At 38.7% G+C, this 17,797-nt stretch overlaps 2 protein-coding genes across 8 annotated transcripts in view; one reads left to right on the plus strand and one right to left on the minus strand.

Annotated features, from left to right (window-relative positions):
* Nucleotides 1-2,935: 2,935 nt before the first annotated feature.
* LOC111869822 (putative glutathione-specific gamma-glutamylcyclotransferase 2) lies at nucleotides 2,936-6,010 on the plus strand. Its single transcript, XM_023861612.2, has 3 exons — nucleotides 2,936-3,304; nucleotides 3,518-3,559; nucleotides 5,031-6,010. Exons 1-3 carry the CDS (start codon nucleotides 3,170-3,172, stop codon nucleotides 5,451-5,453), a joined length of 600 nt encoding a protein of 199 aa, XP_023717380.1. The 5' UTR covers nucleotides 2,936-3,169; the 3' UTR covers nucleotides 5,454-6,010.
* A 1,728-nt stretch (nucleotides 6,011-7,738) lies between these two features.
* The window catches only part of LOC111869813 (protein trachealess), a 764,956-nt gene continuing 754,897 nt past the window's right edge, over nucleotides 7,739-17,797 (minus strand). For all 7 annotated transcript variants that reach the window (XM_023861599.2, XM_033753565.1, XM_033753568.1 and 4 more), the window contains 2 exons: nucleotides 11,265-11,467; nucleotides 7,739-10,562 (listed from right to left, as the gene is read on the minus strand). In XM_023861599.2, coding sequence (XP_023717367.1) covers nucleotides 9,207-10,562; nucleotides 11,265-11,467 — 1,559 coding nt within the window. In that variant the 3' untranslated portion in view covers nucleotides 7,739-9,206. The remainder of the gene's footprint in view (nucleotides 10,563-11,264; nucleotides 11,468-17,797) is intronic.

Below are 17,797 nucleotides of genomic sequence, written 5' to 3' on the forward strand. Positions count from 1 at the left end.
GCAAAAGGAAAACAAAATTTTACCTTCAAAAGATGGTCAAATCCAGGTAGGAAGATACTGAAAAACAATCTAAAATTTTGGTTATATAAAAATTTAAATGTGCTCTGAGAAAATGAAGAGGAAAAAATTCAGAAAAGGAAAATGTGTTACACACTAATCCACAAAGAGGAAACTACACACATATCATACATGCAGAAAATCTGTGTGATTGGAATGCACAGTAAACGTATTCATCCCTGGAAGGAGGACATGTGACCACAGAGTTAATGGAGCTTCAAAACTGAATGGAATACAGACTGCTAATGCCCTAGAAGTGCTAGAACTCTGTGCAATTTTGCTAAATTAATTCAAATCTTTATGTATCTTATATTTTATATGCTTAACAAACCCTTCCCAAACATGTAATAGGTAATAAATATGACTTCAGTACAAAATATTTTTTTTGTTTCAGATTTGTAAAAGAATCATCATATTTTTGCTACACATTAAGCATGATTTAGAAAATAAATATACATTATTATTAATTATTATTACTATTACGGCTCCACAGCCCTTTGCTGGGCCTTGGTGGCTTTTTCAGTTTCTTGATCCTATACACAGTCAGTAGGACTCCTCTGACGGGAGATCAGCCCGTCGCAAGGCCTCTACCTACACAGAACAACACAAATACAGAATCAACACACACAATACAGACACCCATGCCTTGAGTGGGATTCGAACCCAAGATCCCAGTGTTCGAACGAGCGAAGACTGTTCATGCATTAGACCGTGCAGCCACTATGTTCAGCAAATATGCTGTGTATGCCAATATATCTAGGTCTGCCAGAGCCCTACCGACAGAAACAACAGGCGATAATCTTTGGGTCATTATCCTGATTAATGAATTTTTAATGAGCAAAAATATATGGCAGTTACTCGGAAATGACCTGGCTACTAGTGTCCCTCAAATACATCATCTCATTTTAAAACCAGCCAGTTAGCTTTGTGATACCAGTCTGGAGATACTTACATGGTATATGATGCACACCAAATAAATTCCCTTATCCTGATGTGTTTCATAACCCTCCTCAGTCCATTTAACTGAATGAAATGACCACAGATGTCCCCTTCAAAATTCTTCCCAAGTTATCCTTCGTTATCATACTATTTAATTTTATGCTAAATAACACCTGTATGAGATACACAACCTATAAATAATCTATAAATCAATTTGCTATGAAACCTACACATAAAAATGCCTCACCTGGTGATCAAAATTTGGATTTAAGAAAATGTAAAACTGCTGACAGCAGCTGGTATTGTATTGGGTTCATAATTACTCATGGTGAAACATGAAAAGAAATATGTTGATTGTGGCTAAACAGATCACTGCACTTGAGAACCAATGTTTTCAAGCATCTAAACATATTCATTAGTTGGGGTTACAAGATAAAGCACATAATTCTTCTAAATATTATAAAAAATAGTTTCTACATGGAAGAAAACATACTGCATTTCCATCAGAAATACAAGTCAGTCAATGAAGTTTAGGGAAACAACAGCTCAGTGTTCTGAATATAAAAAAAAAAACATAACTGCACTTTATGGGAATAACAGTTAATAAATGTTGGGGCAGATGGTACAATGATAGGGTTGTTGACACCACAATTTTTATAATTCAGACAAATTCTCTCTCTGTTGGTTAATCAAACTAAGAAGTTTCAAAAGACTAGGTAAAATGCTGAATGTGTAGATGTCAAAACAATTCTTTAGATATGCAACAGGCAACTCATAAACAGTGTTTGGAATTTTTTGAATGCAACTCCCATTTTCTCTTCTCCACGTCGTTCAGACTGGCTCTGGGGCCCACCCAGCTTTCTATACAATGGGTGGCGGGCGCTCACCCCGGGGGTAAAGCGGCCGAGGCGCGGAGCTGAGCACTCACCTCCATCTAGTCACAAGGTCAGGCAAACGTGGATCTATATATCCACTACCCTGTACGTCTTCATAACATAGTGCTTAATTAGTTATGCACAAAGACAACTTTACTTCTTTTTTCATTTACTTGTACTCCCAGTATGATTGAAGTTCGTTCACAGGCATGTATTAAATAATTTTGTTAGCCTCGTTTGACTACATGTGTTTCATCTGCGTGCAGAATCTCACAACAAATATTATTCTTTAGGAACAGTCACAGATAATACTCATGCTGGGTCTCAATCCAATCCAGTTCTTTACATAAATAATTATTCACAATAATTACGACGATGATGTTAAAATATGCAAAAATGAAAAAGCCTTACCTTCAATAATAAGAGAGAACTTCCACGATGTGTAGTCGACTACACCGGTATTAATCTTGAGTTTGTGAAAACTTAGTAACAAAAAATGTTCACTTTGGCTTTATGTATTAGTCACTGGGAACATTAACAACACGACAAATAATGAAAATTAGACCATATATTCGCATATCATAACACTCCTCTAGAGTCAACTTGCCATTTTCGCACATGACAAACGACACGACGAGAGACGGCGTTAAAAAGGGAAGGCATAGTTCTTATTTTCATTAAACTGGTTTGCTGCAAGTAGGCCGCATGATCGCCCTTATAACGTTGCAAAGTGCCCACAGATAAGCGTTTCGTCTGCAGATGGCAGAGTCCTTCGTTAACATGAGTAAATACATAGTTAATAATACTACCGTAAGATGGCACGCGAAACTAATGTTATTGATTACCGCGTGTCGTCTGTACAGGATGTGAACAGTGGTATCAGCCGTAGAACACAAACTAATTATATCGAATGTTCCCTACTATCTGTAGACTTGCCTGAAACTGCCATAATTTATTCGTAATGTAGATCATATTCACAAGTATTATTCTATCTTCATTTTAAGATGCAACAAATTGCTTAAAAAAATAATTACGGAATGGTATTATTCTAATATGTTGGTACACTTGTCTAATGTCAAGCCATGAGAAAATATAGTAGTGAGATACGAGAAATGTAATTAAAATGTTACAATTAACCTTTATGGTGTAGTGTAACAGCAAAATTAACACGTTTCTTTTGAAGGACTGTATCAGCTCTCCCAAAACACATTGCAGAACTGTTAATTATAATTGCCAAAGTGTGTTACTTTTCTGGTTGTAGTTCAGTATTACACAAGAATTTTCAAGTGTATTAAGCAATGTGGATATTTGGTTACGGGTCTTTGGTGTGGAAGGCGGATTTCCCGTACAATCATCGATTAATTGGGTACATAAAAGGTTACGTGCGACGGTTTTGGCAAGCTAGTGAAGACCATAGAGGTGTCCCAGGAAAGGTATGGGTGGGTTAAGACCGTTCTTGTGGATTTTGATCCTGGTCGTAACATGATTTTGATAAGCCGGTGACCTTATTCCCGTAAAAGTAAATGCATAACAGTTCTTCTGCTGGGAATGTTCTTGTTTTATATTCAGGACATTTCAAACTTTGTGAGTTTAATAACATTTGTTATATAAATTTATTGTTACATGGATATAAAATATTTTTTCAGCCTGGTCGTGTGGTTACAATTGTTCCATCCCCAGATCCTGAAGTAAGTAAAAATCATTCTCATTCGCTTCTAGCTAATTGTGTGAGCTTCACAAATGTTGATTTCTGTAACCGTGGCATACCTGTGACATGGACTGTCTTATTCCTAGGTATAATTACGTTTCCAAATACCGCAGTCAGCGGTGACTAATTTACAGGGTGGATAGTACCAGTGAATAAGGATTTGATTCCTGACAGGTGCAAAAATGTTTTATCTGTAATGTCCAGACTTGTGTGAGCAATTGAGCCTTCTGTTCAAAGTGTACTGTGGGTAAAATGACCAGAGCATGAAGGGGACCACTCATATCCAGCACTGAGGTGCTGAATCCATGGAGCTGCATCTCCAAGATACCATACGACTTCATGATGTGCTTAATTAAGCACAGGAACAGCTTACCTTTTAAAATTCACCTATTCCGTCAGCCTTCCATCTTCTCATGGTTTGGGTTGCGATGTATGAATGTGATGTCAGCTGGTTGTATGTAAATTTGATGATCATAAATGAATGTCACAAAGCTTTGCTTATAACATTTTGGACAACTGGACAATTAGCAGCCTCCTGAAGATTTATTTATGACACTAAAGTAGCGTAGTGGTTAAGGTACTATGCTACAAGCCGGAAGGTCGCGGGTTCAAGTCCCGATGAGGTCATTGGATTTTTTCAAGTGACTAACCCTTCTGGCCGCACTAGGCCCTGGTGTCTACTCAGCCTCTAACAGAAATGAGTACCAGGAATTAATTAAATAATTTTCCTAGGGAATAAAGCGCGGGTGGCGCGTAAGGCTAACAACCTTACCGCCATCTTTGAGCCAATTGTCTAGATAATGTGGGACTCTCAATGTCTCACAACCCTATGGGCCTTCACAGCCTGTTACAGGGATAGCTTTACTTTTTTTACTTTAATTTATACTAACTGCAACTTTTCTTAACAACAGTATCATGTAAAATAAAAATTATGTAGTAGAATGCTTTTGTTGGAAATGTCAACTCCAAAATTTAAAATTCCATTCCAGGCCACCATTCAAAATGAAAATTTCTTGCTTGCAGAAGAATTACATACTTCAAGTATATTTCTAACAAAGGAGATTTATTGGGCTTAACATTTTAAGAACAAAATTTGCAGCATATATCAGCAGTGTGAGGAATTGCCATAACTGTGGCTGATTTTAAATCATGGCAGAGATATTTTACATTATTATTTTCACCACCATAAACAGCACTGTATGCTGTAAGTGGGTTATATGTTGCAATATTGTGTTTTATTACTGCCTACTATGATTGAAAAATGTTTTGATTTCCATGAATTTAGTTAGGTGTGTTAAAATATTTTATCAAGTGTGAATCGAAAATGTACAGATCTGTTAAATTAAATACTGTCAATCTTAAATTAAATCAAACATATCAAGAAAGAAATTTATGAGACTTTCCATAAGACTTTTTCACATACTCATGGTAATTTCTGCTTTCTATTTCAGGATCAAGTTTGGGGTGTTGCATATGAAATTGCTAAAGATGATGAAGAATTTGTTATGAAACAGCTCGATATACGAGAAAAAGATGGCTATGATAAAGTAACTGTTCAGTTTTTTCCTTCTGACCCCGAAAGCAATAAATTAACGGAACATATTCACGATTGTTCATCGTGTTCACCACATCCTTATGAACCTTTTGAATTGGTTATATATGTTGGCACAGAAAATAACAAATACTTTGCAGGTGATGCAGATATAGAAAGTATTGCACAACAGATCCTTGGCTCTGTAGGTCCAAGTGGAACAAATGCAGAGTACCTGTATAAATTAGCCTCTGCCATGCGCCTTCTTGCACCGGGAGTACAAGATGAGCACCTGTTCGCTTTGGAAGATGCTGTACAACGTTTGGAAAATCAACAGTCCTAACATAAATTCAATTATCCTACTTAAAATATGATATTTTGAAATTGTTTATTTTGTTAATGTAATTACAAAAATGTTTAAGATGAAATTGATGTGTTTTAATTTTTTAAATTTATAAGTTCTGCAAAATTGACTGTCCTATACCCTCCAGAGAAATATATTTTTATGCACTGTTGTGTACGAATATGGGATAAAATTTAATCAGTGTAAATTAATGTTGTATATCTTATTTATTAATAACAGATGGTGCTTTTTATCTGGAAGATGTCTGACAAACCAGTAATCTTTAAAATATACAGAAATTGGTTATATTTTAACTCACTCTCAACGAGCCAAAGATAGACTAACATTACAAAGTTAAAAACAATGGCCACACTTCACACAAAAACTTCAGGAGAATGTGAATTTCTCCCAGCACTCTTTATAACTTTTGTTTAAAGTATATTACAAATGTGGTACAGTGGGCATGGCATGAATATGGATGTGGTTATAGGCTACTCTTTGGGTTGATTTCTTTAATAATTTACCCCCAGCCTCATATAACAATAAATACTATTAAGTAATGAGCAGTGATGAAAACAAAAACAAATACCTTAATCTTGCATCTATGTCTGCATCAATGCGAATAAATTTGGATTTATAACATATCCCACACAAATATAAGCATAGAAAGCCCTCTCTTCTGGGATATAATGCTGTGTAGTCTATTGAAAGTCAACTGACATTTTGTAGGAACATGTCGCTTCCTTCAGGGTCAGAGAGTAAGCCAGCCTTACTCTTTGCTTGCTACCTGCTTCATGTTGGCTTCTTGCTTGACTATCCTTCAGGCCTGAAGAGGGGCCAACATATTCCTCTGAAATGTCAGTTTTCCTTCAACAGACCACACAGCATTTTATTCCAGGCGATAAGAATCTTCATAACCCCTGCTTTCATAATATCAGATACTACAAGTATAAGCACATATGTAAACAGTACTACTGCCCTCTAATTCAACTGTATACTTCTGAAGAATAAACATTTCGAACAAAATACGGTTGTAAGTTTTGAGGTTTTCACGGCGATGACAATGAAGAGAGTCGTCTTCTGGGTTTAGGCACCGTGTATTCTTCGTGTTGGCCGACGTTTCGGAGNCAGTTGATTTGCTATGATGCAGACGTATGAGATCGAATGTTAATATGTGGACTGATTGAAATACTGTCATACTTGTTCTCCAGTTCTAGCCTTGTACTTGTGTATTTATTATCCAACAAATGGAAAATGACCTAACAATAACGAACACATTAAGTGAAAGGTGTGAGCATCTTTCACAAACAATATTAATCTTTCTTTAACAGAAATAACAAATAAATCATTACCAGTACAAAGTGATGCACTGTAAAGCAAATACATTAAGGACTCATTTCATTAATCAGACTGTTGATTTTCAAAGACTGAAGCCAATTCTAGAAAACTGTCAGTTCAGTTATGCTACTGCAGACTTTAAATGTTTTATTTTATCAGTGTATGAAGCATTAAGCTTCATTTGATTCATGTTAACAGTCTTAGAAGTCTCTTCTGCATATAAAATATTCATTCTGCACAAATTAAAGAAATGAATCCTCAACCAAGACACAAACATACAAGTGGCGTCATGGGAACAGTGTAAAGAGCTTTCAAGACTGGACTGCAATTTTCCTTTTCAAAATGAAGTATGAAGTAGCTGCTTAACATAGTTTACAAACAGAGCAACAATAAACATATGGGTATGAACAATAAAACACAACCTACATTAATTTGTAGGTATGGTATCTACAAAATATTCTATTGCACATCATATTTTGAGCCGACATCAACATATTATCAGACAAAAAGTTTAATACCATTTTAGAAAAAACATCTTTAAAAAATCACATTGTGTGATAAGCTTATGAAACTGCTTTCATTCTTTATAAAGCAATTTAGGCTTACATTCTAACACTTAAAACAAGGTTCTGATAAAACTGATGACTTTTGGTATAGCATCTGGACAACTAAAATAAAAGATCTCTCCTAAATTCAAAATGATAACATCCAATGATTTTCAGACCATTGTTGTCTTGAATAAAACTTACAGTTGTATTTCATACAATGTTGTAAAATTCTTTTTGATTCAGTTTTGGATTTATAAATTGTCAGTTCATGGAGTATCTACTTGACCTGTATGTATGGATCCATTATAAGCTGTGGTACATTATGGGACTATGTTAAGAGATTCTGATTTAATGCTTTTAAACAATTACAAAACTCTTCTTCAGTAGTTTTTTTTTTTCTTTTTGGGTAAACTTTACAGCTTAACCCAAATGAAAATTTGAATATCAGTGAAACCAGAAATATTTAAGCTCTTTAAGAGCATATATTTTAATTTTGAAATATGTGTTTAACCTATCATTTTAAATATGTGAAGAAACAAAAATTATGTCTCAGCAGTTCCTTTACACAAAAAAGAATGTGTAACATGACAATGCAGTTTTGTTTTTGCTTTGTGAAATAATTTGTAGTCATGCACACCATAATTATTTCACATGTTCACTTGTAATTATACACTGCATAATACTATCGCCATTTTATTTATACAAGGTAGGTCACAGTATTCATGTCCTGCAATGAATGTCTGTTCAGTAAACCAACCATATACTTTCACACCTTCTAAATGTAGCTGAAAGTGCTATATACACACTGTGTAGTGGATATGTGATGGTCTCTCTTCTGAATCCCAAGTCACATTGTCAAGAGTTTTATAGGTGTTACCATAGAATCTTTCGACAACTATTTCCGGTAACTGTTATATGTTCTGTAGATGTTTTGAGCATCCCGCAAGTAATTAATAGTCAGATTACTCGAAACAGTGTTAAAGCTACATGCAATTTCTTATACACTTCATGTTGGTCATAACTGAAACATTCTTCTTTGTGCTGTATCTCTTTCATTTGTCACTGATGTGAAGGAGTCTGTTAACATTTAGCATTGCATAACTACAGTAATTTTGATAAAACATTCTGTTTAGAAGAGCACCAAGAATCTTGAAACAGTCCACCACAGAAATATATATTTATACATTTTATAATTTCACAAAACATTCCATTTTCCCAAAAAATGGATTGCAGGAATTAATGGATTTGCAAGGAATTTGTTTTTTCACTCTAAAAATATTTTCTGTCATGCCCCTCGAGTAAATTCTTCCAATGCAATATAAAAGTAGTTTTTGCCAGTCCTTATACGAATGTGTGGGACATTTTACAATGCATTCTGTTTTCAAGTAATATATGTTGAGTGGAATGTAGTGCACTTCAAGAAGGAAAAAGTATGCTCCTATGTCATCAGTTTGAGTCAACTGGTTTCAGTAAATGGAAAATCTAGTCTTAAAGATATTTGGTACACTAAAGCTGACAGCACATATTTTACCCATTAGTTTCCCTAATGGATGAATGTCCATTATTCCCCTTACTTATTTAAAATGTAATTAAGTACATTAATGGATAGAGGTGTCTGTTTATTCAAACTACACTTCATTGTGGGAATCAGTTTTCAGAGAGATCTGGCCTAGGCAGATAGGTAGTAGATACAGTTTGAATATATACACACCTTTTGAGTTGTCCCACTTGTTCTTTAGTTGATTAAGCACCACCTCATTATGCAGTTTCTTCCAATTCATCTTATGAGAATCAGTGAACAACTATACTACGGGCTAATGCTCATGTTGTCATAATGGTGAAATAGTTGTGTACCTGGCTACTCGTACTATGATGCAGTGGAGTACCAGTTTGCTGAGTTTTTTAGAGCCTCTGGATAGACTGTTGCTGTGGCTGTTACTGTTTTGTTGGTGGCAGGGTGGTACAGATGAAATCCTGCTCCTGCAGCAGAATGGTGGTAGAACTGTGACTGATCAAGGGATGTAGTAGCAGCATATGCTGCAGCTGCATCTAGGGCGCTATGGTGCATGGCTGAATATACTTGAGGCTTCAGAGGCAAAGGTTGAGCAGGTGTTCCATCAGTCCCTCCACCTGCACCCCCACCACTTAAATACTGATGCCTTAACACATCAGAGTACACAGGACTATCGAAAGCACCTCCAGAATGGATCTGCTGCTGGTGCTTATCCCTAGGGGAAACAGAGGAAGGGGGTGTCATGGCAGAGTGGTAGTCCACAGAGTAGCCTCCTGTCGTGGAGTAGGAAGAAACTAAGCTGCTGAACGCGTCAGCTCCTCCATTCACAACACCTGCACCAGATTTCTGGTTATGTGACAGCACAAACTGATGGTCTCCGTAAGTGGATGAGCCTTCACTTCCTGGCGGTGTGGGAAGGGGGCCGACTTGATTCACATCTCCGGCATAGTATGATGCACTTCCTCCACCACGTCCTGACGATGACGTAATGCCTGATGTCGCTGCATGCACGTTTGCTCGGATAACACTCTCCCGGTTAGCATACAGTTGCCTGAGGAGGGCTGACGCTGGGAGTGGCGCAGAAGATCCTTGGGAGTGTTGCAGTTGCTGATGATGATTCAGATGATTCAAATGATGATGTGCTCCTATCCATTGGATGGTGCTTCTTTGTTGCTGCTGTTTCAACAAAGCATCTGTGCTGAAGTCTGTAGGGTGATGCTGCTGCAACGATAAGGGTGGTGATGTAGCAGTGGTCCCCTTGCCGAGCGACACTGCAGGTAGATGCTTGGACATGGCATGCTCCAGGTCTTTCACTGATGTGCCACCCCCACCACCATCAGCATCATCATGCTGGGCCGGAGGTTTAGGGCTCACGCAATTCGGTTCAGCTGTTATAACGAGGCCTCCTCCGGAGGAGGGCGTAATGCCTGGAGGCGCTGGTGGTAGACAGGAGGAAGTTGTTGAGGAATGGCATGAAGATGAAGCCGGACTGAGCACAGCGCTTCGATGACCCTGCCGGTGTAGAAGAGTTTTCCCTCCCTGTCCAGTTGAAGGTTCATCATCTTCGTCATCGTCTTCATCTGAGCTGCAACAGCTGCTGTCTTCATCCTGCTGGGTGAGCTTGCGTTTATGCGCTCGCCTCGACGCTGACAGCTCCTTCTCAACAGATGTAATCTTCTTGAGTGCTCGAATACTGAGCCCTCCTGCCAGCTGCAACATGTACCCATATATCGGTTTCATATTAGATGTGGACATATTAAAGAAATAGCTGATTTCCAAACATTCCACTGTTAGAGCCTCAACGAGCTATTAAAATCCACAATCAAAGAATAAAGGTTATATCTGCATCTCAATAAACAGTCGAACTATACTAATCACTGCGGTGTGTCAGTTACCGTCCTTGCTTCATGATGGTTTTCATGATTTCCCTCAGTCTCTCCGAGTGAGCAGAATGCCTTAAATAGGCCACGATGTCTTACGACGTTTATAATAACAATAATAATAGCATTATACTCTTTATAACCAAGCAAATTAATAGGAGTATCGTTAAACCGTAATCGGTTGCGTTAACTAACTTGAATATGTTGTCTCTGTCTTCATTTCTTGGCCTACCCGTTCGCCAGATCTCAGATTTTTAAATATCCGACATAATATATTCCTAAACGTGACGTGGCTCTAAGAGTTAAAAAGAAAAAAAAAACGAAGGTGCGTTGGGTCACATATCGGAGCAGCTGAATGGCAGATTGAAGCATGCTGCTCTATATGTACGGTGATGATATTCAAACTATACTTTATACTGTAATTTTATAAGTCGCTATTTGTTTTGCCGATATCCCTTACTCCATTTAATGAAATTTTATATTTCAAACACTGGCATTGTACGAATTGAAACGAACCTAAGAAAGGCTTTACCTGAGTGTGACCCACATTCCCTGCTGCCGCCTGAGACGTCATCTGTGCGGCAGAACCCTGCAGCTGGGTGACGTGGTCCAGGTGACTCCTACCACCTCGACCTCCGTGTTGGTCGCCGGGACCCTCCGAGGAGCCGTCTTCCAGGTCTGGAGGGGACCGATGAGGGTCCTGCTGCTGGTTGGGTGGCCCTCCACTACTACGACCTTACGGGGAGAAGCACAACTTTGTTTCATTTCATATAGCAAACAGTGCAAGTAAGTTCTTGGAAGTAGTTGTACCGCCTATTTTCTGTCAGTTGATTTAATCTTCATGACGAGGTTAGGAAGAACGACAAATTTGTAATTATACAGCTGTTCGATTATTATTATACGCGTTTTAAACATTTTTATCGCGAAAATAAACAGACCAGAAGAGTACGATTTTCATGACATGGCAACTGAAATTTCAAAATTTTACGTACAGTACTTGACCTGCGCACGCTTCAGATTAAGGAGTTTCAGGACATTGTACGAGCAACAAAGGGAGCCCAGGTCGAAGTGCAGAGAATTGTTGGGGGGGGGGGCAAGCTTTCTGAGTAGCTGTTTCATGGGGTGAAAATTGTAAAATCCCAACTCTGTTCATTTTCTACTAAAAAAAAAGTCCCTTCTTTCTCTGGAACTCTGTATAAGTTAGTACTGTTGAGCATAATATATAATTCAGATCACGACTGTGATAAATTTGTCACACATAACCTCAAAGCTTCGTGCCGTATACACAGCTCTTAGTTGCTAACTTATAATGTGATGGTGATTTATTGCAGGACGTTGTCAGTATCTGCAGTCACTAATTTCGAATGACATAATGACTGATGAACGATAAATTGGAAAGGATTTGGAAGGAAACAACCATGGCCTAATCGTGATCCTATTGCGACACTTGCTAGTAAGGACTAAGGGAATCCACGGAAAACATCAGTCAAAACAGCCCGTTTTCTAGCCTTGATTCATACTGAGTACATCCCGAGTAGAAGTCCAAAGCGGTACAGATAGACCAGCCTGTTCCTGTGTTCCAGTTTCTTCCTTGAAATCAGTTCATGAAACCTGGCACGGACTTCTGTGTATGACAGTAAAACTTTGAAAAATGTGCAACATTCGACTAATATTTATGCAGAATATAAAATGGATGGCTGAATACCGTCTGTATGTAACTTTCTGTCTGATGGGGATAACTATCGCCGGTCACGGTATCCGAGCGGTCTAAGGCATGCACTGTCTTCGCTCGCTCGGAAGCCGGGATCGTGGGTTCAAATCCCACTCAGGGCATGGATGTTTGTGTGCGTTTTTCTGTGTTTGTCTACAGGTAGAGGCCTTGCGACGAGCTGATCACTCGCCCAAGGAGTCCTACCGAATGTGTAAGATCTAGAAAAACCGAAGTGAACGGAGTTCATGGAGGTAGGCCTAGGCCCACTGGGGCTGTAGTGCCAAGGGGGGGATAACTATCAGAACTAGGCATATGAAATCTGGTATGGACAGGGATCGTAAACTACCCACACATTGCATATGAAACATTGTTTGTAAGACAGCAATTACAAAATGGTGATGATGGGGAATGTCGGTTTTTGTGAGCTATATTAGGACCCTTCCAGTAGTTCGACGATGTAATGTCGAATGGTCGGATAGCTGATGGATTGGAAGGGGTCTTATTCAATGTACTATTTCGGCATTTGCCTGGGGGACTGGGAAAAACAAGGAAAACCTCACGATAGTCGGTGTCCGGGCCGAAGTTCGAACAGAGAACCCCAAAATTACAAGTCAAGAGTATTAAGCATATAGAATATGTACTTAAGTAACAAATTCTTCCAAAACAAGGAAAATAATATAACAAAATGAATTATATTATTATTATTATTATTATTATTATTATTAGTAGTAGTAGTAGTAGTAGTATATAATACAATTAGAATTGCAAACAATAGACATTCTATTCGACCGAAATTCGATCTTATAGACATCTACGCACGAGCCTAGCCCATGAGTCACTGAATTTCGCTGATGAACTTTAAATTCAGATTACGCCTACCTAAGTATGAGATAAACAAAACAAATTTGTAGGAGTCAAGTCCGTACAATATAAATGTAGTTTTTTCTAGTTCTGTTAGGAACTTATTAAAGATCTGTTACCATACAAAATGTTAAAACGTTATGTAAGTGACTGTATTTCCGCTTCCACCTCAGACGTTCGAACAGTGCCTGTGTTGGTGTAATTTATCGAGGACAGTTGAAAGTTCAAACAATTTTTTTTCCGCTGATTCTACAGCCCCCTTGTGCCCTGGCCTCTGATTTTTTTCCCGTTTCATGAACATTTGACACACGGTAGGACTCCTTGGACGAGTGATCAGCTCGTCGCAAAGCTTCTACCTAAACACAGGACAACACAAACACAGAATAAACACATACACATACCAAACATCCATGCCATGTATGGGATTCGAACCCACGATCCCGGCTTCCGAGCGAGCGTAGACAGTACATGCCTTATGTAAGATTTTAGGTTTCCACGGCGATGACTATGAAGAATGTCTTAGAACACTCTGCTACCGTGACCGGCCAAGCAATTTTGCTGCCCTATAACTGAAGAAAGGAACCAGGGTAGCGTAGTCGGTATAGCGACTGGCTACGAGCTGAACGGCAGAGGGGTCGGAGTTCAAGTCCCGGTAGGGTCAAGAATTTTCTCTTCTCCAAGTCGTCCAGACCGGCTCTGGGGTCCACCCAACCTGCTATCCAATGGGTACCGTTGGTAAAGCGGCCGGGGCGTGAAGCTGACCACTCACCTCCAGCGAGTGCAGAGGTCAAGAAAATGTGGATCTATACATACCCTCCTCCATACACCTTCCCGGCGTAGTGCTTAATTCGTTAAGCATAGGGACAACTTTATCTTTATAGTTGAAGAAAATCCGTTTACTGGTTCAAAGTTACAGGGCAAAGGGGGGGGGACATAGGAACACGATACCATGGCCCTGTCTTTTATTACACAATGTGCTATGCCACTGGTTTAAATTTTATATACAGTATCTTTCTGAAGAATGTTGAGCTCCTTCAACACAGCACAGGCAACATGGCATCCATGTCTCAGAAACCCAAATTTTAACTTTCTTTACCAAACATTTCTTAATGTGATGGAAATTAAAGGAGTGATTAGTAAAATTAATCTAATCTTTGAAGTACATGTAAGACTAAGAGAGTGGAACCCCCTCTCGAACCTAGAATAATGTATTATATGTATCAGGAACAAAGTTTAAATAAATGAACTGCTGAAGACTTGTTTTTCCATTGATGTTATTTTATGTGAGCAGTTTATTTCAAATGCGAACTTTCAGATATGTTCAAAGAATTCTATTTGTTTTTCCAAAGAATTACAAGAATATTTTACTGATGATGTACCTTAATTTACCCTACTATATCTATATTGAGCCGGTCACGGTAGCAGAGCGGTCTTCGCTCGCTCGGAAGCCGGGATCGTGGGTTCGAATCCCACTCAGGGCATGGATGTTTGTGTGCGTTTTCCTGTGTTTGTGTACAGGTAGAGGCCTTGCGACGAGCTGATCACCCGCCCAAGGAGTCCTACCGAATGTGTAAGATCTAGTAAACCGAAGTGAAACGGAGAGTTTTATGGAGGTAGGCCTAGGCCCAAATTGGGGCTGTAGCGCCACAGAAAAAAAAAATCTATATTGAATGAACGTTTACACCATCCAGTCTCTATAACAGGTATGTTTGTGGTACAGAGTGTGAATCATGACATGGGAGGGCTTGACCACAAAGGGCCCCGAGGCTCAGGCAACGATCTCCTGATTTCGAGCAATGGAAATTTAATTGTAGACGTTAATAATTTTGTCAGGATATCTTGATATCAATCATATTGACAAAATCTTTAAAAACAACGTAAGGAGGTTACCAGAAAGGTTATTTGGGGCTCGCAGAATCATCGTTATATTATTGATGTTATATTTTTTTACGCATTTTAAGTTCTCTTTCGTGAATTTATTTATAACGTTTCACACACAAATACACGACACATGGAATCTGTGAACAGGGAGCCGAAAGGAAAGTAAACAAACGAAGGGATTTCACGCATTTAAAAGCCAACTGACGAGTGGTTCCTAATGCTGAAACAATTTTCTTTATTGTAGAAAAAATATTGTAAATACAAAAAAGGCCTAGGAAATGCCCATTCGGCCTTCTGTAGCACATTCGTATCTTATTCTATCATGTATATCGACCGGAGAGCCATCTGTTGACGATATACTTCACATAAGTCGCCGGTGTCGCTGTTTCATCGGTATTCATTAAAGCACGAAGTTTCAAGTATTCCTGCTAGATAGCACAACCACTTTCACTTTAACGTCTACTTCAATTGCTATTTACTGTCATCTCCAAAGATGGGTCTGTAATAAACTTGAGTACGAAATCAATTCATAACAGCTGTGAAGCTATTAACATGTCACAAAACGTAAAAGAAAAAAAAAATTGAAAATGAAGGCAACTGTTAAAAGAAACCGTCCAGTTCTGACTTTTTCTGAATATGTTACCTATTTTGATGTATTCTGTAGTTTTATCTTGGTGTTTACTCGTATACAATCACTTTTATGCCAATAGCTTATAAATTTTAATGCGAATTCATCTTATTTTTTTTTAAAGTAGACATCTGAGTTCCAATATAGAAAGCAGATATCTGAATTCGAATGTATCCTAATTATTTTAGCGGTCTGAACAAATCCAAATAGGGATTTTGTGCAGAGAGCTTTTAAAAAGATCACACTTTTCATAATATGCCAATTTTGTTCGCTTTTTGTGATAACAATCAAATAGTAATTTAGTAATCTGTCTGTGCTTGTAAAACAGTTACATTTGACGGACACTTGTAGCATCATAGTCGTTCTCTGTTGTAATCAGCTGCCAGCTCTGGGGCGAGATTCGGTTTTAAAAGCTGATTCTTATTAGCTCTACTCACAGACCTATATTAAACCTACAATTAAGTATACGGATAACTTAATAGAATTTGCATGCTTAAATGGTCAATATTAATGCATATTAGCATTAATTTGTAATATTTTTTTTCTTGGCACTACAGCCCCAGGGGGGCTAGGCCTACCTCCATGAACTTCTCCGTTCACTTCGGTTTTTCTAAATCTTACACATTCGGTAGGCCTCCTTGGGCGGGTGATCAGCTCGTCGCAAGGCCTCTACCTGTACACAAACACAGAAAAACGCACACACACACACAAACTATACTTCCATGTCCTGAGTGGGATTCGAACCCACGATTCCGGTTTCCAAGTGAGCGAAGACAGTACATGCCTTAGACCGCTCGGCTACCGTGACCGGCAATTTGTAATATTACTGGGCTAAATTTATCACCGTTAAAAGTTGGTCTGAAAGGGAGCTATGTTTATGGCACACTGCAAAACTGTAAAATCATTTCTAAGACTATGTTATACAGATTGCATTTATAGGTGCATATGGCCTTACTGTTGCGGGATGCTGCCGCAAACAAACAGGGCTGACTGCAAGAGAAGTGAAGATAGAGCAAGACAATGTACTCAGCTCAACAGAATGAAGAGAAAGAATTTAATTTAAGTGCTCATAGAGTAGCATGATTCAGGGTGGGGCACAGAAACTTCCTTTATGTGAAGACGCATTGTGAAGGGAGGGGAGGTCGTAGAAAAGTGGGGATAGCCTCGGCGAACGCAGCAGTCGCGGAAGTTTCTGCGCCCCACCCTGTATAACAATAAGGCTCTAAATTTATATTAAAGAGACATGCTTTTCAAATCTTCTCCAAGTTATAGATTATGCTTGCTGAGGTTTTGTGATTTTTCTCAGTCTCTATCGGCGAAAGCCAAGACAATAACTTCTAATAGGCTATAAGCTTTTCTACAAATGAACTCCGCTCCGTGGAATTGTTTACTTTTGTTAGTTATAAAGAGCAAAAAGAAGATGCAACCATTGAAAAGCCCTCAGTACGTTAAGTAATATTCAGTATAATAAAGAGCTCTAAATTCTTGGATGTGACTCCGTGCAGTCTAATGGGAGTTCACAAACGTTTCGGGAGGAGCGTACTACCTTCATCTTCAGCGTCGAAGAATAAGCAAGCAGAACAGATGGAGTCAGTAGGTTCCTCTGAACCGTCGGTAAACTTCAATCAGACTACACGGAGTCACATCTCAGAAGTTAGTACTCTTTCCTTTCATTGCCACCAGAATCTCAGATCTTGCCCAATATTCAGTTCGTATTGCCAAAGATGCTAGTGTAAAGCACTTTCATTTTGTATACAGTTACTGTTGAGAAACTGGCCTTCGGAGCCTTCAGAACCTTCAGAGCTTGCCTTACTTGCGCTAAGGTTGCGATACTTGGTCTTTGCTTAGTGTGCATGTAACATTACCAACGGAATAAAAACATTGGGTCCATATTGTTCAGGCTGACCCGCACGACACGAAAGCTGGAGAAGTTGCCTATAGCTGACGGCGATTTTATACAAGTTGCATTAGTCATTCAACCAAA

This window comes from Cryptotermes secundus, unplaced genomic scaffold (assembly GCF_002891405.2).
Source record: "Cryptotermes secundus unplaced genomic scaffold, Csec_1.0 scaffold245, whole genome shotgun sequence".
NCBI lineage: Eukaryota > Metazoa > Arthropoda > Insecta > Blattodea > Kalotermitidae > Cryptotermes > Cryptotermes secundus.

Coding starts and splice junctions, on each gene's coding strand:
- LOC111869822 (XM_023861612.2), top strand. CDS start 3,170: ATGTGGATATTTGGTTACGGGTCTTTGGTGTGGAAGGCGGATTTCCCG. Junction 3,305..3,517: donor ATAGAGGTGTCCCAGGAAAG/GTATGGGTGGGT, acceptor ATATTTTTTCAG/CCTGGTCGTGTGGTTACAAT. Junction 3,560..5,030: donor TTCCATCCCCAGATCCTGAA/GTAAGTAAAAAT, acceptor TTTCTATTTCAG/GATCAAGTTTGGGGTGTTGC.